The 23,717-nt window shown below is 39.9% G+C and overlaps 1 protein-coding gene across 3 annotated transcripts; it reads left to right on the top strand.

Annotated features, from left to right (window-relative positions):
* Positions 1-1,954: 1,954 nt before the first annotated feature.
* LOC111977162 (scavenger receptor cysteine-rich type 1 protein M130) lies at positions 1,955-18,471 on the top strand. Of its 3 annotated transcripts, none has more exons than XR_002879001.2 (18): positions 1,955-2,027; positions 5,197-5,508; positions 5,944-6,054; positions 6,690-6,896; positions 8,267-8,482; positions 8,776-9,090; positions 9,538-9,840; positions 10,051-10,347; positions 10,566-10,892; positions 11,011-11,316; positions 11,748-12,047; positions 12,747-13,022; positions 13,159-13,461; positions 13,754-13,888; positions 14,509-14,622; positions 16,514-16,672; positions 16,920-17,137; positions 17,385-18,471. XR_002879001.2 is itself a non-coding variant. In XM_024006490.2 (17 exons), exons 1-17 carry the CDS (start codon positions 1,970-1,972, stop codon positions 17,081-17,083), a joined length of 3,903 nt encoding a protein of 1,300 aa, XP_023862258.1. In that variant the 5' UTR covers positions 1,955-1,969; the 3' UTR covers positions 17,084-18,471. The 3 variants fall into 3 exon arrangements, 1 of the variants encoding a protein (XP_023862258.1); XR_002879002.2 differs by having other exon boundaries at positions 16,920-17,146; XM_024006490.2 differs by having other exon boundaries at positions 16,920-18,471.
* The last annotated feature ends 5,246 nt before the right edge of the window (positions 18,472-23,717 follow it).

Here is a 23,717-nt window from a genome sequence, read left to right as displayed (position 1 = left end):
GCGTGGGTGAATGGATGAGCTGGGGTAGCTTGGCTGGTGGTGTTGGGAAAGGATAAGGTCGGGGTGAGGGGGCTGGGGTGGGTTCGTGAATGATGGAGTTGGGTGGAGCTTTCGGCGGTGGTGGTAATGATGAGGTTGGGGAGACGTTCTGTGGGGTGTGGGTGAAGGACTTGGGATGGGAGGTTGGGGGTGGAGGCGTGTTGGCTGGGTGGGGTTGGGTGAATGGGATGGGAGGTTGGGGGTGGAGGCCCCTTCTTTTTAAAATGTATTATTACTTCAACTTTATAATATGATCAAAATGATCAATACTTTTTAGTTATGTACAGCAGGTAGCCTAGCGGTTCAGAGGGTTGGGCCAGCAACCGGAAGGTTTGAATCCCTGAGACAGCAAGGTGGAAAAATATGTTGTTCTGCCCTTGAGCAAGGCAGTGAACACCAACAACAACTGCTTCCCGGGTGCAGTGGACGTCGATTAAGGCAGCTCCCCGCACCTCTCTGATTCAGGTTGGGTTAAATGCAGAAGCCCCATTCAATTTTGTAACTGACTAGGTATCAGTTTGTATTGTATTCATTATGTTCTGTGGGAAATAATGAATTGAAAATATATGAACAGAATATGGATTGAGTTCATTTAAATATCGTAACTTTAACCCCCCCGACCCACCCCCACCCCCCAACAAAAAAATTACAAAACATGTTTAAATATTTGCCACAAAAAAAAGTACACTTTGATGACTGATAGGCCTACTCATAGTCAGTGCGTACGAATGAAAATGCCTCTACTAAAGATGATGAGCTTAATAAAAGTGTCCCTACCCTTTCCTCTTCTGCGATGGTAGGAGATAACTGCATCTCCCTCAGTAAGCAGACAGACCACAAAACCACAGATCACTCAACCTTTCCACTTAGCTGGCATTTCTCTTATCTCAGCCACAGCCAAAGCCTGGCATAATGACATCTAGCTGAGGGTCTCAGATTAGTTTTTTTGCTCATGAAAAACATAGTTGTTCAAGTTAAACTCATTTATATGATACCATGTTGAAATATGCCATATGATAACTTACATGTAAAAAAATAAAAAAGAAGAATAATCATGTTTTGTTGTCACCTATAGCAAATAGGTGCAGTGAAATGTGTTGTTTTACAGGTTCAGCCATAGTAGTACAGCGCCCCTGAAGCAAATTATGGTTACGTTTCTTGCTCAAGGGCACATTATAAATACAGGTCATCTTAATACACAAAATCAGAGCTCTTTGGCAATACAAATCAGCGCTATGTTTACTGACGACCGACAGATTTTTCACTTTGTCGGCTCGGGTATTCAAACGCAGCAACCTTTCAGTTACTGGCCCAATTCTCTAACTGCTAGGCTTCCTGCCGCTCTATTGGTTACAAGAAGTGTGTGTTTACAGTAATTTAGGCTAATATTAGGTGTTCATATCTGGTGTTCATATCTGGTGTTCACATGTAATTTTGTTTTCCTTAAGACATATGAAACTTGATAATAACCTCTACTCTTGTAGTTATTTTAACAGTTGTAAGCACTCTGTGACAATAATGCATGTACCTTTACTGTAAATATATCAACCCTACTAAACTACATCTTACTATCATGAAATACTGATTCATATGACGAAAAGAAAACCATGGTTTATCTAAGTGTGGATGACTACTTTGTGTCAATATGCAAGGCCTCTTCATTTACAATGGACACCTACAGTAAAATGTAACTTTATTTGTCAATTTAAAATTATTCTGTAAAATATAACATAGCTTTATCAAAGTGTTTCATTTCTTAAACTGGGAATACAGTATGTAACAAATAGTGGGATTATAGGAGCTACATTGTATGGTGTTTTCTAGGTGTGGTGACGAAGATGACCTGTATTTATAGTTTAAGGAAATGCAACCCTTCCTTTATAAACCAAGGTAGTTTTTCTCTGCCTCATTTTTTGGTTCTGTTGTGACTATGTGGTTCCTCCTACTGCTCTGGTATGCATCATCCCCACACCTGCCCTCCACTCAAGGCAAGTAGAAACTTTGATTAATAATGGAAGTCAATGGGATAGGAAATGTACTTTATATAAGGGATATGTAGCCTTCTTGGAGTGCGTTATAGATAATATAACTGAAACGATTTCCCTCCATGCATTTACAGTTCCGGACAAATATAGTGGTACCCTTGCACTTTTCTTAAACAATTTCCTATTTCTTCTAAATTCAGTTGAAATTGAAAAATACTTTTGGTCTCTACACATTGTTGCTGAATTTTCAACGTTGCAGAACAAATTTAGTTTTTTTTAAACTTAAGTTAGCACAATATTTTTTTATGGAGAAAACTAATACTTGGTTGTATGGCCATGATAACTACTGACAAACACTTCTTGTAGCCATCAATGAGCTTGCTGCACCTATCTGCTGGAACTTTGGCCCATTCTTCAGCTGCAAACTGCTCCAATTCTGCAATTTGAGGGGTGCATTCCACCAACTGCTTTTTTCAGAACAGAGATTCAGATCTGGACTCAATGCTGGCCACTCTAGAACAGCGTTTATTTTTTAACCATTGTTGGGTGCTTTATGATGTGTGTTTGAGGCCATTGTCCAGCTGGAAGACCCACAACCTTTGATGGAAACACAGTTTTTGGACACTGTGTTAAACATTGGACTCCAAAACACCTTGATAATCTGCTGATTTTATGATGCCTTGTCCCCGGTACCAGAAGCAGCAAAGCAACCACACAGCATTATCAAACCTCCTCCATGTTTGATTGTAGGGAGGGTGTTATTTTATTTGAATGTTCCATTAAGTTGGTTTACATAGGAATACCCCAATGCTGAAAGAGACACAATAAACCCCAATTGAATTCACATTAACAAGCATTAATCCTGGGAAAAATGTTATATGGATAGATGAAACAAAATCAGAGCTCTTTGGCAATACAAATCAGCGCTATGTTTACTGACGACCAAATGAAGCATTCAAAGAAAAGAACACCCTCCCGACAAGCAAACATGGGGGAGGTTCGATAAGGCTGTGGGGTTGCTTCTCTGCCTCTGGTACTGGGGACCTTGAATGTGTGCAAGACCTCATGAAATCTGCAGATTATCAAGGTGTTTTGAAATCAAATGTTCATCACAGTGTCCAAAAACTGGGTCTCCATCCAAGGCTGTGGGTCTTCCAGCAGGAAAATGACCCCAAACACACATCGAAAAGCACCCAGGAAGGGATCAGGAAGAAACGTTTCAAGAAGAAACGCTGGACTGTTCTGGAGTGGCCAATGTGTTAAGTTCAGGGCCTCGTTTCCCAGAGCGTTCGTACTGTTAAGATCATCGTTAGAACCTTCTTACGATGTATTTTTAGTAGCCGAGGTGTTTCCCAAAGCCTTCGTTATTAAAAACCTTTACACATCTACTAGTGCTCCAGACCATTCGTAGAGCAGCCAAAGTGCAACGTTAGATGCTTTTTTTGCCCTTCTGCATCACTTTATTCACAGAAGATCTCTGCTAAACATAGAATCCAGATGTCTGTGTGACTGTGACTGCCGATAATTTCAGAACAAAGTTGACTACAAATACAAAGTTGCCAAAGTATTTGCAGTTGTTACAAATAAGTGAAGGATAAAATTACGCTTCAAATGAAAAATCGAGATGACGGCATTAAAAGATACGTAGGCTACATGGGCCTATATAGGCTATTTCAATCCTATTGAAATACATGTAATGTTCAATCAATTGAGTTATATTTTGCGACTAGGCTACTGTCTGAAATGTTTGCCTCAATGTGTTTCATGATGTCCGACAACATGTGTTTCATGATGTGCCCAGTCTGTGATTTAGTGCATTATTATTGGTTAAGCATAATAAGCCTCCTCAATAGCCTATTTGCAGCCTTAGGTGGTAATATCTCTCTAGGGTCATTTTCACCGCTTTTCAACCTCATTTTCAATATCTCCAGCACAACGCTAGTTTCTACATACAGTGAGTGAACAAAATATTAGGAACACCTTCCTAGTTTGGAGTTGCACCCGTTTTTACCCTCAGAACAGCCTTAATTCGTTGGGGCATGGACTCTACAAGGTGTCAAAAGTGCTCCACAGGGATGCTGGCCCAAGTTGACTCCATTGCTTTCCACAGTTGTGTCAAGTTGGCTGGATGTCGTTTGGGTGGTGGGACATTCTTGAAACACACGGCGGGAAACTGTTGAGCGGGAAAAACCCAGCAGCGTTGCAGATCTTGACACAATTTCAACTTATTTTTGAAAAATAAATTGAATTATTTAAGAAAAGTGCAATGGTGACAGTATGTTTAGCCATACCTGAATTATTTCTATAAGATGTTAACACCGGAAGTAAATTGTCCAACAATACATACAGTATCCCTTCATAGGCCTACAATGTATTTGTTAATTATAGATCATACACATGTGTCTGCATTAGGCCTAGTTCTAAATGAGTAAATCAATTATTTTGTATGATTTCTAAACGTATGTTATTAATATTTATACAATTATTGTCCTGGATTTTGGTTTAAAAGCTTCTTTTTTTGGTCTAATCTTAACCTGTTCTAGATGCTTTTAACAAGCAATCAAACAAGAAATGTTGTCTTTTGAAGAATAATTTAAAAAAAATACCTACTGTAGAACCAAACTGAGTATACTCCTCTATCATAGCAGATTATGAATATTGTGCCATATTTCTATCACATTCAAAAATTGGGGCTAACATGTTTTGGTAATTTCCCCACCATTAAATAGCTAGTAAATGAGGATTTCACTCCGAGATTTCCCCAATTACAGTAACCTAATAGCAGACCTGGGTTCAAATATCTCAATTACTTTAAAATACATTTCAAAGTAAGTATTCAGATATTTATTTTAAGAGACAAGTAGTTGAATATTGGAATTAACTTTGGAAATAGACTTGGAAAGTATTGGCACACAAAGACACTGACTCAAATACATTCCCAAGCATTTAACCTAGGTTTTTGAAAATAGTATTTGAAATAAGTATTTGAAAATCCTTTCAAATATTATTGCAAAATATATTCAAATACTTCCAATTAGAAGTAGTTGATTTGGGCCTCAATATTAAAACATGCTCAAATACACAGAAAAGTAGTTTTTAAATAAAAGATCATCTAGACATGTATTGAAACCACAGGTCTGGTTGTTAGTATAATATCTATTTTACTGTGCAGCGGAGGACGGGTTGATCCTGCAGGGTGGGGATGGTCCATGTGAGGGCTATGTTGAAGTCTTCCATGGTGGGAAATGGGGTATTGTTGGTGACCAGAAATGGCAGTCGAAAAATGAGGAGGTGATCTGCAAGAGCATCGGCTGTGGGAAACGCAGAAGCTCGAAAGACATTCTGTTGAAAAAGGTTCGGCCTATCACATGGATGAACGAGGTGGTATGCAATGGAACTGAGGAGTATCTATGGAACTGCACGTTCCCAGGGTGGAATATAAGTTCTTATAACAAGGATACAGTAAAAATAATCACATGTTCGGGTAAGTGTTCTTTTAAGTTATTTACATTTTCTGTTGTGTATTGGTAACTCTGTCAGGTTGGATATTTTACTACATTGACAGACATTCTTTCTTCCCCCTTTCCTCCCCCTTGTAACAATTTATTTTGTTGTTCTTCGGCTGTTTGGTAATTTACTTGTGTTAATTGTTGGCTAATACTGACACCTCAATATTTTCTTTGTCACAACGGCCGATGCCTATATGGTATACCAAATACCGATATAAAAAAAGTTGTGTTACTAACTTTGATATTTATCAAAATTACTTTTTACATCATCTGATTGTCAACTCGAACATTGAAAATATTGATTTTATTTTGTGTTGTATTTGCATGATTTAATTCCATAAGTTAAACACAAAATGAAGCATTTGAATGACATTTTGAGCCTCACAAGTGATTTTGAACATTGTCTTCAGATAAGATTCAGCTTGATGTTGAGAGTTCGACTGAGTCCAGATGTGCTGGAACTCTCAGGTACAAAACAATGGAGGACAACAAAGTGGGCTACTTTTGTAATCCGAATTGGGGTAAGAGCTACATCTTGTTAACTTGATCTCTGATGGTAACAATAAATACTATACTTTTTAGTTTTAGTTTTACCATTCGCATGGGTGAAATATGAATTAGTCATTTTAGGCTGATTTTATTTTGTGTTATTATAAATTACTTTAAAATGTGGGACCCATGTAATTTTTTGTTAATATACAATCTAATTACACTTTATATTATTTGATAACAATTAACTTTCATTAGAACTTAATTTATATGCTTCATTAGGTTGTGCAAGCAATCACTATCCACATTTTGTTTTAGGTAGTGAATAGCAAAACTACAAATGTGTCAATTATCCAGGTTGTTTCATTTGAAGATATTTCTTCTCCTTTATTTTATAAAATGTATTTCCAGAAGTATGGCTAGACTGTGTGAGCAGTGAAAACAATCCTTTAGTGATAGTCGTAACATAAGCAAAATTGTATTGCATTTTTGGGGGGTTAGGGGCATTTGCATAATTGCAGAAAATGCAGAAAATGTGTTTTAAATTGTCAAAACCAATTCCGGGGAGATACCCAGAACCCTCATCTACTGATCATCTTCCCCAATATCTACACCACCATTTCACCCTTGGGTCGTAACACACGTCTGTTCTTTACCTCTGGCTCAGATAAAAAGCAGGCTGATCTTGTGTGTGAACATCTCAAATGTGGCCAATCTAAGGGTCTCCCAGCAGCCGGAATGTTCTCACAAATTGAGAATCATGGCGACATCAAAACTATACAGTGCAGCAACGTAGAGCATCAGAAACATATCTGGCAATGTATCACCAAGCCTGATGTGATGTGTACAGAACCTGTCTCCGTGATCTGCTCAGGCAAGTATTTCATATTCACTTCACCACATTCACTGCTAAGAGTCATTGATCTTACAACCACTATCTTCTGATCACAATTGTTTCATATAATTCTTACGCTGTATGTGTGATGCATTAAGGTGCTTTAGTGCCTAACTGTTTGCAGATTTCACCCTTCACTTTTGGGGTTACATTCATAAGGTTTGCAAATTCTATGCCCACTGAGTAGTTAAAGTTAGTGGAACTGTATGTACAGTTAGTGGAGGTCATAGTGGAACAACCTGGTCTCACAGCATTTCGTATTATTCTGTACGTAAAATCCGTGACACTCCGTTTAGTCTGATATCTTACGGTATGCATTAATTAGTGGATATTCATCACTCATTTTGTATGATATGTTACGAATTACAATTTGTATTATATGTTACGAATTTACCAAACGCATGATATGTTACGAATTCTAGCTAGGTGGCTAACGTCCAGTCGAAGCTCCCATCAACTACAAGACCATGGTGCTTGCCTACAGAGCAGCAAGGGGAACTGCCCCCCCTACCTTTAGGCTATGCTCAAACCTTACACCCCAACCCTAGCACTTCGTTCTGCCACCTCTGGTGTCCTGAACCAACACTTGCAGTTGATTCCCCTCCAACCCCCTCATTTCTAGCTTTCACTCTGATAACTACTTTATTGAGGAAAAGTGTACTTACTGTTGTTAGCAATTTATTCTTCAATAACACAAACTCCAAAGCAAATGAGGGGGAGAAAAATAGGTTTATTTGAGAAGGACAAATCAAGATGTTATGCTGGGAGGTAGATGGTCAGTCTCCCCTGTCCTGAGCTTTTCTCCACCGAACAAAGGAACAGGAGGCCATTTATAACCCTCCACCCTAGTCTGGGGTTGACCAATCAGAAGTCCTTACAGGACAATTGGCTAATGGCCAAATACCAAGTATCCTGCCCCAGAACGTAGCACAAGTGGCTCTGAGTTCAGGACTGACAGCACACAGATTCTAAACAGATGTTGAACTGAAAACCAACTCCTATTGATAGTTAATCCCAGTCCTCTCGTCCTCTGCGTTGTGCATTTATCTTCAAAATATTCTTATACTCTGATTGTGATATGTGGTTGTCCCACCTAGCTGTCTGAAGTTGAATGCACTAACTAACTGTAAGTCGCTCTGGATAAGAGCATCTGCTAAATGACTCAAATGTCAATGTATATGTATCAAAGTTTCCGATTTTGGTATCTGCCTGTGCACTATGATCACCTTCTGATATGATTAATTTAACAACATATACTGTCTATGTCAACTAATTTTATAAAAGTGGAACGTTTACTGTTACCTTTGTAGGTGTAATTACAAAAAAAATGTGTAATATCTGTCCAACAGATCATCACAGCTTTCGTCTTCAAGGTGGAAGCAATGTCTGTTCTGGACAGTTGGAAGTGGAAGAGGACGAAGGTGTTTGGAAACCTGTATGCCAAAGCCAATACAAGCTGAACAAATCAAGGGATGATCTGTGCTCATACATGCGGTGTGGCAAAAGTCACAGTCAGGAAAACCTGGTCTGTGACAGTTCCAAAAACATCTCACTGGATTGTACAGGTAAAGCTCTCTAGAAGATCGATTTTTCATTCTTTGAGACAGCGCACAGTGTTCTCTAGGCAAAAATCACAAATGTTCTAAGGTTTTGAATCATGAGTAAACTTTAAAAAGGCAATCTTAAAAAGGGAAAAGACTATCAGAGTAAAACGTATTTATTGTATATCTTTAATTTATTTGATGTCCAAATACTGCATGTTTTTGTTTGTTGGTCTAAAGCAATGTGTATGGGATTAAAAAAGAAAAAAGAAAATCTTTCTAGAAGTTTTTGAGAATTATTGTTCAATGTGTTTCAGACAAAGTCAACATATCCCTGTTGACAGATGACCAAAGCCAGAATGTCAATCATTGTTTTGGGTCAGTACACTTCAACCGCTCTGGCACCCTGGAGGCTGTGTGTTCTACTAGTTGGGATGAGAAGGATGGACGGGTCGTGTGCCGGGAGTTGGGTTGTGGAGAAGTTGTGTCAGTCAGCTCTGGGAGTAAACTCCAGAGAGGTGGAATGCACGACCATGTAGATTGCAAAGACTCTGAGGCTTCACTGTGGCACTGTCTGGCCAAGCATTATAACACCTCAACCTCATGCAGGAAAGCCAGTGTCATCTGCTCAGGTACTATACATTACACAACACAGAAAACTTGAGAGCAGTAGGATTGTTTTCAGCATTGTTTATAGAATTACAACAACATGAAAAATATGTGGAAAACTATTACCACTATTTTGTTAATTTCAAATGCTACATCTAAAGAAGTAGATTTTTGGTTTCTAATCTTCAAAAGGCAATTGCACATCTGAGCTATCTTATTAGCAGGTGCATGGTAACAGCCGAATAAGATGAGAAAAAAAGAAAGCCGCAGACGGCTGTTTATTTAGCTTGACGTATCGGCCTCAAGGAGCAGTGATACAGCAAGAGCAGTCTGCGGGTTTCTTCTTCTTTCTCATTGCTTTATAATTTTCACATTTTTGCATTTGTAATGTGCTAAATTGTAGGTTTATTAATACTTGGAAAAAATATCAATGGTTTTTCATACTCTTTTCCCCTGACATTGTTATCCAGGTAGTGTGAAAGTGCGTTTGTCAGATGGCCCTGGGAGGTGTGCTGGAAGAGTAGAGATTCAGCATGAAGGGGTGTGGAAGAGCGTCCGTAAAAGCAACTGGAATGATCAAAACTCTAGAGTGATCTGCAATCAACTGATTTGTGGTGATGCTTTGGCTGATACTGATTCCTTCATTCAAGGAACGAGTCAAGTATTGAACAATGAGGTGACCTGTACTAGTGACTCTAAATCTATCTCTAACTGTATCAAGCCAACCAACAAACGGCAACAACAGGATAAAAACAAGATGTTAATCTGCCAAGGTATCTGTTTTTTTACTTTTTGTACAAAAAAATATATGCATATTAAACTTTACAGTTTGTTATGGCAAGTTTGTTTTAATCATAGGTACACTTTTACCCAAATATAACTATTTTCTGCTTTGATGCTGCAGTTTAATGTGGTTTGTTTAGGATTACATGTGCTTTACTGATCAGTGGAACCTTTCCCCTGCATCTCTTCTGATTGTTAAGAGCATGCGGTGGTGTTTCTGATGGGGGACTGCTCTGGCAAGGTGGGCATAGAGCAAGCTGGGAAGACTTACTGGCTGTCTGGGTCTAACGCCACTTTTAATCGTCAAACTGCCATGGTGGTGTGTCAACAGATGGACTGTGGGAATGCTACCTCATTTACCTTTGAATCCACTAGTGGAACCACTGATTTGTGGAAATACTCTTACAACTGCCTGGAAAGGGAAGAATCCCTTTTTGACTGCGAGCAGAGTGAGCGTCTGTCAAACCACAGTATAGTAGTCTCTGTCGTCTGCTCAGGTACACAGCATTCTATTGACAAAACATGTGACATCCCATTCCATTCCATCCCATTCCATCCCATTCCTCTCTCTCTCTCTCTATTTATAATGGTTGATTCTTTTATTTTTCGAAGGAGAATAACTGTATATGATGATAAAAGGTGATGGAAATAATTTGATAATAATACTAATAGTAGGTCTTCATGGTGTTCCTCATCTCGGGCTTTGCCCTGACAGGTAGTAAAAAAGTAAGCCTGAAAGTTGACACTAAAGACGAGGGGAAATGCTGGGGAAAGGTGGATGTGTGCCTCAACGGAGTGTGTGGAGGTGTTTGTGAGGATGCCTGGACAGATAATAACTCCGACATGTTGTGTAAAGACTTGGATTGTGGATCAGCCATCTATCCTCTGTCCTACCTGAGAAAATCACAATCAGCTTTAGACAAAATCACCATCAGCAGTGTGCACAGTACCCAGCAGACAACGAACATCAGTCAGTGTAACATGGTGAAAAACGTTGACCAGTCTTACTGTAAGGACAAGCCAGCCTACGTGGTTTGCTCAGGTAATATCATGTAACAGTCCCTGTTTTCCATTAAATCCATATTTTTGTCATTTTTTTTCTCACATTATTTTGCTAATGCATGATTGTTTTTAATTTGACGTCATTATTCCCAATGCAGGGAGTGTCAAGGCCAAGCTAATGGAGCATAGAGAGAGATGCTCGGGCAACGTACAGATGTTCTACCAAGGAAATTGGCACCCTGTCTGTGAGACTGCCCTAAAGAACAAAGATGTCCAAAACACTATCTGCCGAGAGCAGGGTTGTGGACATGGTGTCAAACCTCTCTTGTTCTTTGGCCCTTCATCTGCAAACAGTGGTGCTGTTGTGTCAGGCCTCACCTGTAGTGCAAACAGCAATTCTTCGGCAGAGTGCACAGCTAAGACCAACAGCCAACAATGTCGTCTCGGTGGTCTCCAATGCTCTGGTATTTGTTTGTTTCTATGTTTTCAACACCGGAGTCAAAATGAGAGAATATATTGTATAAAGTTTATAATAATAGCTATACTTTTTTTTTACTATTTACAATCTCCATATGAAAGTCATTATGTACACAATAACTAGTTTGTCTTTTGTAAAAAGTATAGTTTGGGGCCCTTGCATTCTTAAAACTGTATTTGCCTGAGGGTTTCCTCACTTATCTTTGCGGTTTAGCAGATACACTAATGCAGAGCAATTTGGATCAAGTATCTTGCTCAAGGGCAAATCCACAGATTTTTCAACTAGTCAGCTCTAGGATTTGAACCAGCAACCTTTGGGTTACTGGCCCAACGCTCTTAACTGCTTGGCTACCTGCTGCACATTCTTTGCTGTGTTTAACTTGGCCCAACCTTCACTGTGCCTTGTGTTATTTCACAGAATGGAGGAGAATGGTGTTGAAGCTAGGGAAAGGGGCTTGTGAAGGGTACGTGTTTGTATACAGTGAAGCAGACAGTCGGCCTGTCAGCAGCGATGGTTGGACTGAGACAGAGAGCAAGGTTTTGTGCAAAGACTTGGGCTGTGGAGCCTACATCACACATGCTGTTAAGGAAAAGGCAGATTATCATGATCTCTTGTGGGGGAAGAAGTACAGCTGTGAAGGGGTGACAAAAAGCATCTGGGACTGTGAACTTAACGACAGGCCCTCTCAAAACCAGTCGATCTACTTACAGTGCCAAGGTAAGATACTGGTCAAATAATTGTACAAGACAAATAATTCCAAATACTCTCACTGATATGGTGTGATTTTTGCCTCTGCATATCTTTATTCCAAAATTACAACATTAGTCACTATAGAAACATATACACAATGAGCCTTAGGCCCCACGTGACATCCTATATCTATGAACACAGGGGCGATGTCCCAAATATCTCCGCTTCATTCCAAAGTGTGCACTTGTTCACCTCCCTTCACTGATTTGAAAGGAAAATAATGAAACTTCCAACATGGAGTAGGGAGATATGATTGGGACGTACCTAATATTTTCCTGATTGTACTGTATATTTGAGCAATAAGGCCCGAGGGGGTGCGGTATATGGCCAATATACCACAGCTAAGGGCTGTTCTTAGGCACGACGCATCAAGGAGCGCCTGTACACAGCCCTTAGCCGTGGTATATTGGCCATATAACACAAACCCCTGAGGTGCCTTATTGCTATTATAAACTGGTTACCAACTTAATTAGAGCAGCAAAAATAAATATTTTGTCATAGTACGGTCTGATATACCACGGCTGTCAGCCAATCAGCATTCAGGGCTCGAACCACCCAGTTTATAATACCATATAAATGTTGTGGTATTTAAGTTGCCAAGATTAGTGATGTTACTGCTGAAGGACTGAGGCGCCTATATATTCTTACACCTATGTTTCCCCATAGATGATCTCACAGCAAGCCTGGGAGAAACAGGTAACTGCTATGGGCAGGTGAGGTTAAATAACTTGCCAGTGTGTTATGATAACTGGGATGACAGTCACTCCAAAATAGCATGTCAAGAGCAGGAGTGTAGCAACAGCATCTCATTCGAAAAAAGCAACAAAGGAAGTGGAGGTGATGCACATTTCGTCAGCTGCATTGGCTCGGAGTCCAATCTCGGGCAGTGCAAAACAAAAAGAGGAAAGTGTGGTAGTGGATTGGTTTCTGTGTCCTGTGCAGGTAAGAGTTCAATGTTAACTTTGAAGACGTGTAGATGACAAGCGATAACTAATGGTGTAGTTAATGCAGTAGTGATGTTTCCATAACAGAGGTTAACAGTGCAGTAAATTGTGTAGCTTTATCATTTATTTTTCAGGTGGAGTGAAATTTAATTCAACTCAGAAATGTGGAGGGAAAATTAAGATACTTTATCGAGGCACCTGGGAGTCGGTATGTCTACCGAATATGGTCTCACACGGAGGTGAATTACTTTGCAAGGAGCTAGGATGTGGCTATCCTCAACCTCTCCCACGGGAACAGATTGAACAGTCAGAAGAGGAAAAAGAAGGAGAAATAATACCAGAGACATCTCTCGATTGTTCCCAGGAGAATCACAACTTACAGAACTGCGTCATCAAGAAGAATGAATGTAAAAAACCTAGTGTAATCTACTGTAAAGGTACTGCAATGATCACACCACCATTAATTGTTCAAGTGCTAATTTCCAATGTTTCAGGTCATAAGTAGCTATAGCGCGATGTAGGAGGTAACCTTGTTTTCAGATATGTTGCTGACTGTGGGGCTCTATCTAGCTATAGAATGGCAAAAGATTTCTCTCATTCTTCAGAATTGCTTTTGCCATCTTAGTAAAACTCAAAACACTCTTTCCCTAAAATCTTCGATGGACAAAATGTGTACAGTCTATGTCTTAAATTATAATATTTCTCCCCAATCATGTAATATGATTTCAGGTTATCCAATCAAAGTGCCCATTCCCCCGATCCCCATCAACTTGTATGTTGGTCTTTCCCTCGGACTGTTGTCTCTGGTCATGGTCGTTGCCCTCTGTCTCTTCCTGCGAAGAAGATTTGTAACCAGGTTCAAGTGTAAGTGCAATTTCAATGGCTGATAATAAAACTGTAGCGATTTACCAACTTAAGCCACTTACAGTAAAATAGCCAAATTGAAGGACACCTTTGTAATAATTTGTGTATCTGTGTAGTTCTGTCACAATTAGGAAATGATCCTAAGGTGGTATAGATCCTAAACCATAGATATAAGACTCATCTTTGTATCTTTGCCATTATAGCGTCTATGACGCATGGGCAGCGCCATTGAGGCTATCTCAATTTTAAAGTAGTCAATTTTCTTCTTCTTCATTGGCTGATTGCTCCCAATTTATAGGAATCCCCAACCAGTTGACTACTTTAAAATGGTGGAAGCCCTCAATGTCCATGCTAAAATAGGTTATATCCGTGATGAGTCCTCTATCTATCTCTATGTCCTAAACACATTACAAATGCATTTGTACAATTGAGCCACCACTAGAGGGCATTCAGTGAGCACTTTGACAGCATGGTCTAAACTAGAAACAACCAGTGACATTGAATCAAATGTTATGGAATATGTGAAAACAACAACTCGAATGCATTTAAATATATGTTCTTAATATGTATGCTTTGGAGAGACTGAAAATGTTTTGATTAGTGTAATATTCTGGATCCAGCGAGATTCTCAATGAGAAAAGAGTCTGCTTTTGAGAGTGGAGACTATGATGACGTAGAGACCAACGGAAGTGAACTATTCGGACCAATGGAAATGAGAGATTTGAAATGCCACGGTGAGTCCAGCCCTTTTTGTTAAAACAACTCCACAGACATGCCTGACATCCATTCAATTATTAGAATTTTCATTAATAAAACTATATGTATATATATATATATATATATATCAACAAAACATTATATAGTATTTATATTCAGTGCTTAGTGTAGCAGAGAGAGAACCCTGAAGAATGACAGATACAGAGCCTTCGGAAAGTTTTCAGACCTCTTGACTTCTTTCACATTTTGTTACGTTGCAGCCTTATTCTAAAAAATCCTCAGCAATCTACACGCAATAACCCATAATGACAAAGCGAAAACAGGTTTTTAGAAATGTTTGCAAAATTATTCAACTTTAAAAACAGAAATACCTTATTTACATAAGTATTCAGACCCTTTGCTATGAGACACAAAATTTAGCTCAGGTGTATCCTGTTACCATTGATCATCCTTGAGATGTTTCTACTTGAAACTGTGGTAAATCCAATTGTTTGTACATGATTAGGAAAGACACACACCCGTATATATAAGGGCCCACAATTGACAGTGCATGTCAGAGCAAAAACCAAACCATGAGGTCGATGGAATTGTCCGTAGAGCTCCGAGACAGGATTGTGTTGTGGCACAGATCTGGGGAAGGGTACCAACAAATTTCTGCAGCATTGAAGGTCCCCAAGAACACTGTGGCCTTCATCATTCTTGAATGGACGAAGTTTGGAACCACCAAGACTCTTCCTAGAGCTGGCCGCCTGGCCAAACTGAGCAATCGGGGGAGAAGTCCTTGGTCAGGGAGATGACCAAGAACCTGATGGTGACTCTGACAGAGCTCTATAGTTCCTCTGTGGAGATGGGAGAACATTCCAGAAGAACAACCATCTCTGCAGCCCTCCACCAATCAGGCCTTTATGTTAGAGTGGCCAGAGGGATGCCACTCCTCAATAAAAGTCACGACAGCCCGCTTGGAGTTTGCCAAAAGGCACCTGAAGACTCTCAGACCATGAGAAACAAGATTCTCTGATCTGATGAAACCAAGATTGAACTCTTTGGCCTGAATGCCAAGTGTCACGTCTGGAGGAAACCTGGCACCATACCTACGGTGAAGTATGGTGGTGGCAGCATCATGCTGTGGGGCTATTTTTCAGTGGTAGGGACTGGGAGACTAGTCAGCATCGAGGGAAAGATGAATAGAGCAAAGAGAGATCCTTGATGAAAACCTGCTACAGAGCACTCAGGACCTCAGACTGGGGGCGAAGGTTCACCTTCCAACAGGACAACGACCCTAAGCACACAGCCAAGACAACGTAGGAGTGGATTCGGGACAAGTCTCTGAAGGTCCTTGAGTGGCCAGCCAGAGCCCGGACTTTAACCCGATTGAACATCTCTGGAGAGACCTGAAAATAGCTGTGCAGCGACGCTCCCCATCCAACCTGAAAGAGCTTGAGAGGATCTGCAGAGAAGAATGGGAGAGACTCCCCAAATACAGGTGTGCCAAGCTTGTAGCATCATACTGAAGAAGAGGACTCAATGCTGTAATCGCTGCCAAAGGTACTTCAACAAAGTACTGAGTAAAGGGTCTGAATACTTATGTAAATGTGATATTTCAGTTTTTTATTTGTAATAAATTTGCAAAAAATTCAAAAAAACAGTTTTTGCTTTGTCATTATGGGGTATTGTGTGTAGATTGATGAGGAAAAAAACAATTAAATGAATTTTAGAATAAGGCTGTAATGTAACAAAATGTGGAAAAAGTCAAGGGGTCTGAATACTTTCCGAATGCACTGTAGATGACAGAAGGGATAACTACTGTAATGATAAGGGGTAGAGAATGGATCACTGTAGCTGTCCTAGTAAAATGAGGTGCTGTGTTGCTGTACCATCACATCCCTCTCTGTGTCTCCGTTCCTACAGAATCAGAGAGTGGCGGAGACAAGGAGAATGGTCGGCGAAGTGCTGCGTCTTCCCTGTCTTATGACGACATTGCTGAGGAGGTCCCAGCTCAACCATTATCCAGTGGAGAAGATGGAACCAGTAGCCCAGGCCCAGGTGCTGGACCTTCTGCTACCCACGGTAATATAAAGGTCCAGCTCAGTTACATACATGCATACATGAATGTGTTGTGTCTTTGGTCCTGTGTGGCTCCGTCGGTAGAGAATGGTGCTACAACACTGAGGGTCTTGGGTTTGTTTCCCACATGGGCCACCCATATGAAAAATGTATGCATGAATACAAGTCGCTTTGGATAAAAAGCATCTGCTAAATACCTTAGATTATATTATTCTTTATGTGCTGCTCTGTACTACATTTTGTTTTACAGAACATGTTACCTACGAGGTGGAGGAAGATCAACGGGAGAGCTACGATGATGTGGTGTCAATGATCACGCCGGCTGAGATCAGAGAGGAGATTGCAGAGGTCCATGACAGACCCACGGGCCTGGCGATCCATGATGACGAGGATTACCTGGAGCCTGATGGCTAGAAGTGAGCATCATGGAGGCTTGACATGATCTGTTGTCTAACAGAACTATGAGAGGTGATTACGGTGTGTTGATGATATGGTTTAAATTGGCACTTTGCATCATTGAATGATATACATAATTGTTTCTACTTTATGAAGGAATTAGCCAGTAATTTATATAACTTTAATCATGTAATGTAAAATTACTACTTTATGGTTGATTGAATTTTACAAAAAACACATATTACCACATCAAATGTCATCTGAAGGGTATTAAATAACCCAGTATGTCTCTCAATTTGATTGTCTCATTGGTCTTTAGGATCCCAAAGTTGGAGGGGAAAAGCTGCCTGTGTAAAAAAAAACTCACATTCCTTCATATAATATCGGTATTTCTTTTTCATATATAAAGATACAATTATTCACATTTCTTGACTTTTTTTTGTCTAACATTTGATATTGCTTTAAAAAAAAAAATCTGTTTTTGATTAGTTTGTTGTGCCATGGCCTGTAAAACAGAACTGATTGACACAGAATCAACAGTGTCTGTCTCACCACAACACCTGTATTCATGAAACATGATCTTGAAATGTGATGTTTCCTTCCATGAAGACCTGCAAAATGACCTGCTTTTAGTGTATGCAGCAAAGATCATCGCCAACAGCTGTTTTTCAATCTTTTTTATTCAACTTTTTTTTTTTTACTACTTTTACCATTTATAAAAGTAACATTTTAAACATTTGTATTTTTAATTGCAATAGCATTGTGCAAAAAATCATGTTGTTATTCTTATCTTATCTTATCTTCTTATCTTATCTTCAACACACGGTCCCGTGTGCCTCAGTTGGTAGAGCATGGTGCTTGCAACGCCAGGGTTGTGGGTTCATTCCCCACAGGGGGACCAGGTTGAATATGTATGAACTTTCCAATTTGTAAGTCGCTCTGGATAAGAGCGTCTGCTAAATGACTTAAATGTAAATGTAAATGTTCTCAGTAAAAGGTTTCTGAAAGTCATTTTTATGATCTTACATCAATAATAGTATTTTTCTTCCTTTAGAAGTTGTTTGATGTTAAGGTTTATAAAGTATGAATGTAGTAGTTAAGAGCTTGTCTGTCTTTTATTTGTTTAAACATGTTTGTTTAGTGTTTTGTTTTATCTATCATGTTTGGGATTTGGTGACTGGAATTTAAGAATATTATCAATAGGGGAAAAATATGTAATATCTAGTGTAAAGTTCAAATCAGTCGACTTAAACTTAAAAAATGTAACATTTGACATGATGATGAGATAAAATATAAAGTATAAAATATATAATTAAGAATGCTGGCCCTGATTATGTGATTAAAGTGTCCGATTGTTTTTATTATGTAATTAACAAATGAAAATGCACTGCTATAATAACATATACTGTGATGTCATTATTGTGTTGTTTTGTAATGAGATCCAATTATTGGCTTTATTGATCCTGTCGTGTTTATACAACATTTCACGTTATGAAATTATTCAAATGATGGTCATTATATAGTATATGGTTTTTCCTACACATTTTTTAGGTTTACAAAGCCCCAAAAATATGACAGTTTAGAGAAGTGAAAACAGTGAAGGGACAGGCACATACTGTAGGTAAGAGTTGACAATACTGTGAAAAAGGACAATAAATGAATCTTAGTTAGACTGTAATATTATCTACTGTAAACACGGACTGACTGGAAACAGGATCAGGTGCTCAAGACATAGGAGATTGCTTTGGTGTCGTGTATTAAACTGTATGTTTTTTTACAGCTATAGTTTGATACACAGCATAAAAAGCCATTTACCATCACATCACATTCTCTCAGGCAAACAAAAATTATTCTGTGACACCCAGCCTGTTACACCTACAAAAAAAAGATTACTATGACCAGCTATGGTGTTTCTTATGAGAATACTGATATACGTTGTCCCTTTACGGGAGACACATGCAGTACAACAGCATCCCGTAACCATGGATGTGTTAACCTTCAGAGCATTACATGTGCTGCCAGGAGTTATTCCGTGCCCATTGAGGTCCCAGGACTCAGGATATACCCAGCGGGATTCATTTTTAAGTGGTGATTCTAGTGTTATATGTAAACATCACACCCAGCCTCCCACTCTAGCAGGGGTTGTAAGGTAGGGATGCATGATTAAAAAAGATGCAGGCAGATCCTGGTTCGATCCCAGGCTGTGCCGCAGCCGGCAGCGACCTGAAGACCAATGAGGCGGCATACAATTGGCCCATCGTCGTCCGGGTTAGGGGAGGGTTTGGCCTGCCCGGCAATGTCCTTGTGTCATCGCGTTCTAGTGACTCCTGTGGTGGGCCGGGTGCATGCACAATGACACCATCGTCAGGTGTACGGTGTTTCCTTCGACACATTGATGCGGCTGGCTTCCAAGTTAAATCAAGAAGCAGTGCAGCTTGGCACTGCTCTCGACCTTAGCCTCTCCCGAGTCTGTATGGGAGTTGTAGCGATGAAACAAGAATGTAACTACCAATTGGATATCACGAAAAAGGGGGGAAAAAGGTTGCACAGAAATAGAACAGAGTACATACCAATATCTAAATGAGGGGATAACATTTTCATTCTGGGCTTGCTTTTTGTCACTTCAGAGTGCATAGTGCACACTTGGAATTCATTTTACAGCAATCCCTGCAGGCTCTGTATTTTGGCACAGATTTCAATTTGACTTTTTTTTTTTTGATCGCATAAAGCATGCTCTTAAATATATTAACAGTGTATCGCGTTACGTTATGTGGTTTGTCTAACAGCACTGAGGCTGCAGTCATGACAAAATGGTTAATGTTTTATCACTACCTCGTTCATAGTAAATAGATCTTCTGAGGGCTTGAACAGCAACAGTGTGTCTTACAATTTAGAATCTGAAATTATATAATACGAGTTACTGAAGTTATTTGAATATTTAAACTTATGGATTAAACAATGTTAAAACTATTTATTTTATTGCATTTAATTACACTCCAATTAATATCTAAATTAAAATGCAATTAACTAAGACCCTGCAGTTTGTGGAACTAACTGCTGAAATGTCAACCAGCTAACCTCTTCCACTAGATATTCAAAACAACAGCGCTGACATCACTAGCCTGCCATGGCCAGTTGCTGTGATTTTCATGGACTTAGCTTTGTTGGCCATGGACAAAGTAGGTGGCGCAAACTGCTGTGAAATGTTTTCTTTATCTCATCACACGTGCCTTTTGATTGGTGTAATGGGGAGGCCAGTGGCTGTGCAACCTGGTGTCAGAGCATTTCGTATTATTCTATACGCAAATCGAGACACTCCATTTAGTGTGATATGTTACGTTTCGTATGGTATGTATTCATTTGTGGATGTCCAGCACCCATTTTGTATGATATGTTACAAATTTACAAAACGTACAATATGTTACGAGTTTTTACGAGAATCATGCATCTAGCTAGGTGGCTAACGTTAGCTAGGCTAGGGGTTAGGGTTAGGGATGAATATGTATGAACTTTCCAATTTGTAAGTCGCTCTGGATAAGAGCGTCTGCTAAATGACTTAAATGTAAATGTAAATGGGTTAAGATTAGGAGTTAGGTTCAAAGGTTAAGGTTAGGTTTATGGGAAGGGTTAGCTAAAAGGGTTCAAGTTAGGGTTATGGGAAGGGTTAGCTAAAAGGTTGTGCCATCAAAAATATGTGGTTGGAACGGTAGCAACAGAAAGTATGATGCAACAAACACGTCTAAACAGCATTGTTGTCTGAAAAGAATCTAAATAACGTTTTGTACTGATGGGAAATAAAGGTCTTCACAACTTTATTCCTCAATTTCACTTTTTATTGTAAAAGATAAATGTGAACTTCATCATCCAAACATCCACAGCCAAACTGATTCCATAAACCAGTCTAAATAATAGGTTCCGCTGACATAAAACAAAATATAAGTTAGCGACCTGACAGCTAGACTTGTTTAATATGTACCACATCTCTGGTGAGCACAAGGAAGAAATGTAATATTGTTTAGAAAAGAGATGCGTGTCAGCTAAGTTAACAGCAGCTACATTCTTTATGGTGGAAGCCATGTTTGTTTATGTTTGACAAGCGAGAACTTATAAGACGCAAATAAACAAAGTCAAAGTTAAAGATGGCAGCGCCCATTGCCTGAAAAATATTAACTTAGTTTGGCCACTTTTCAGCATATTACAAATCTTCGATGTACTTGTTACAGTGAATACAAGAACCGAAGCGCATTACTTGACAAGTTGTTTACAGTTTTTGACAAATCACAAAGCAAATAAAAGTAAAATCCTAGTAAAATGAAGTGCTGCGTTGCTGTACCATCACATCCCTCTCTGTGTCTCTGTTCCTACAGAATCTCTGTTCCTACAGTTATCACCTCACAGATCATCACCCCAAATACAAGCCTACTGCCTAGCCTAACTGTAGTGCGGAAGCTAAACAGGATTGCCAGATATGGATGAAACCACTTTAGGGGGGTTGGTGGCAGGGTTCATTTAATTTGTGGGGGGGAAATATTACTATGGTGGGGGATTTATCAATATATGGGGGGCAAACAAAGGAGAAGTTTATAAGCTAAATAAAATAAAAAATATATACAAATAAAACCCCAGGAAGGGGGGGGGTCTGCCAAAGGAGGGAGTGACTGGCGCACAGACATTGTGGAGACAAGTAACTGGTTCCCCATTAATCACGCCATCCCTTCACATGGTTAAAGAATAGGTAAAGACACATTCACATATGAAGACAATGTTCCCTCCTGTCCTTTTCCCTTTCTGATATTCTGCATAGCACCAGGGACATGTGAAAGACAAGCCTGACCTCTTCCCTCTCTGGGCCCCAGGTGACTGAGCCCCAGCTGAGGGAGGAAGTGCAACTGCCAACACCAGAGTCCAAAGGGATACATTCTAATAACAAGTATATCACATAAGTATACTATGCAGATAAGACATCTTAATTATCTATGTTACACAGCTAATTCTGATTCTTCCGCCACAGGTGCCAGACAGAAAATTTGTCAGGGGGAAAAAGTTTGTGTTATGGGAAGGGTTAGCTAAAAGGGTTCTGACTAGAGATGTGAAAATGTCTGCATACTTGATCTGGGAAAGTGCTTGGGATCTCGTGTTTGTCCAGTTGAGTAAAGCCTCAAACATAAATTGTCCGCAACAGTGAAATGGGTAACTTCTTATGCGAATTAACGAGGAGGCGGAACATCAATTCAAACTGTTGTTAGAAAATAATTAGAAAATGAGAAGTTGTAACATAGCCTTTAGATAATTAGCAGGCATCGTGCCTTGGTTTGAGGGTAGCGCGGGTTAACTGTCCATGTTGCGTAACAATCACATTCTGACATCACGCACATAAAAAAAAAACGAATTATATTTAGTTAATTATATTTGGAACTCACATGTGAAAAGGTTAAGTAACCATCATTCTTATGTAACCATACCAAACGTAGCATATCATACTAATTTCACTGTCCCTGTCACGACTACCACCGAAGGTGGCTCCCCTGCCTGTTCGGGCGGTGCTCGTTGGTCGTAGTCACCTGTCTACTAGCCGCCACCGATCCCTTTTTCCTTTTCTGTTCGTTTGGTCGTGTTAGGATGCCTAATGGAAAATACTAGGAAAAGACTGGTTTAACAGGCGTTCCATTTTTGCAAAACATTCTAACATTAGAATCCATATACTGTAGTTGACATATTGACCATCAAAGAATAGGCTTGTCATTTTACATGATTTTTGTTCACATGTTTTATATATGCTGTGTAGTACTACAAAAGTATGTATTAGATGCATTGGAAAGCATGTATGGACATAGATAAACCCCAATACCAGATAAACCCCTGTACCATTTGAGGGACCTGTAAGAAAACGTAATATTTATTCTCTGTAGTTTCCTGGAAGTGACACCGCAACAACCTGTTACCACAAAGAGACATGTTCTCACATATACACTGCATGACCAAAAGTATGTGGACACCTGCTTGTCGAACATCTCATTCTAAAATCAGGGGCCTCTGCTGCTGCATCATCCTCCACTCTGCTGCTGCATCATCCTCCACTCTGCTGCTGCATCATCCTCCACTCTGCTGCTGCATCATCCTCCACTCTGCTGCTGCTGCTGCATCATCCTCCACTCTGCTGCTGCATCATCCTCCACTCTGCTGCTGCATCATCCTCCACTCTGCTGCTGCATCATCCTCCACTCTTCTGGCTTTCCACTAGATGTTGGAACGTTGCAGGGCTCTGTGCAGGCCAGTCAAGTTCTTCCACACGGATCTCGACAAACCATATCTGTATGGACCTCACTTTGTGCATGGGGACATTGTCATGCCTTCCCCAAACTGTTGCCGCAAAGTTGGAAGCACAGAATCGTCTGGAATGTCATTGTATGCTGTAGCATTTAGATTTCCCTTCACTGGAACTAAGGGGCCTGAACCATGAAAAACAGCCCCAGACCATTATTCCTCATCCACCAAACTTTACAACTAGCGCTATGCATTCGGGCAGGTAGCGTTCTGCTGGCATCAGCCAAACCCAGATTCGTCCGTCGAACTACCAGATGGTGAAGCATAATTCATCACTCCAGAGAACGCGTTTCCAGTGCTCCAGTGTCCAATGGCGGCGATCTTTACA

Source organism: Salvelinus sp. IW2-2015, linkage group LG17, assembly GCF_002910315.2.
Source record: "Salvelinus sp. IW2-2015 linkage group LG17, ASM291031v2, whole genome shotgun sequence".
NCBI lineage: Eukaryota > Metazoa > Chordata > Actinopteri > Salmoniformes > Salmonidae > Salvelinus > Salvelinus sp. IW2-2015.
This window is presented reverse-complemented; position numbering and strand designations above follow the sequence as displayed.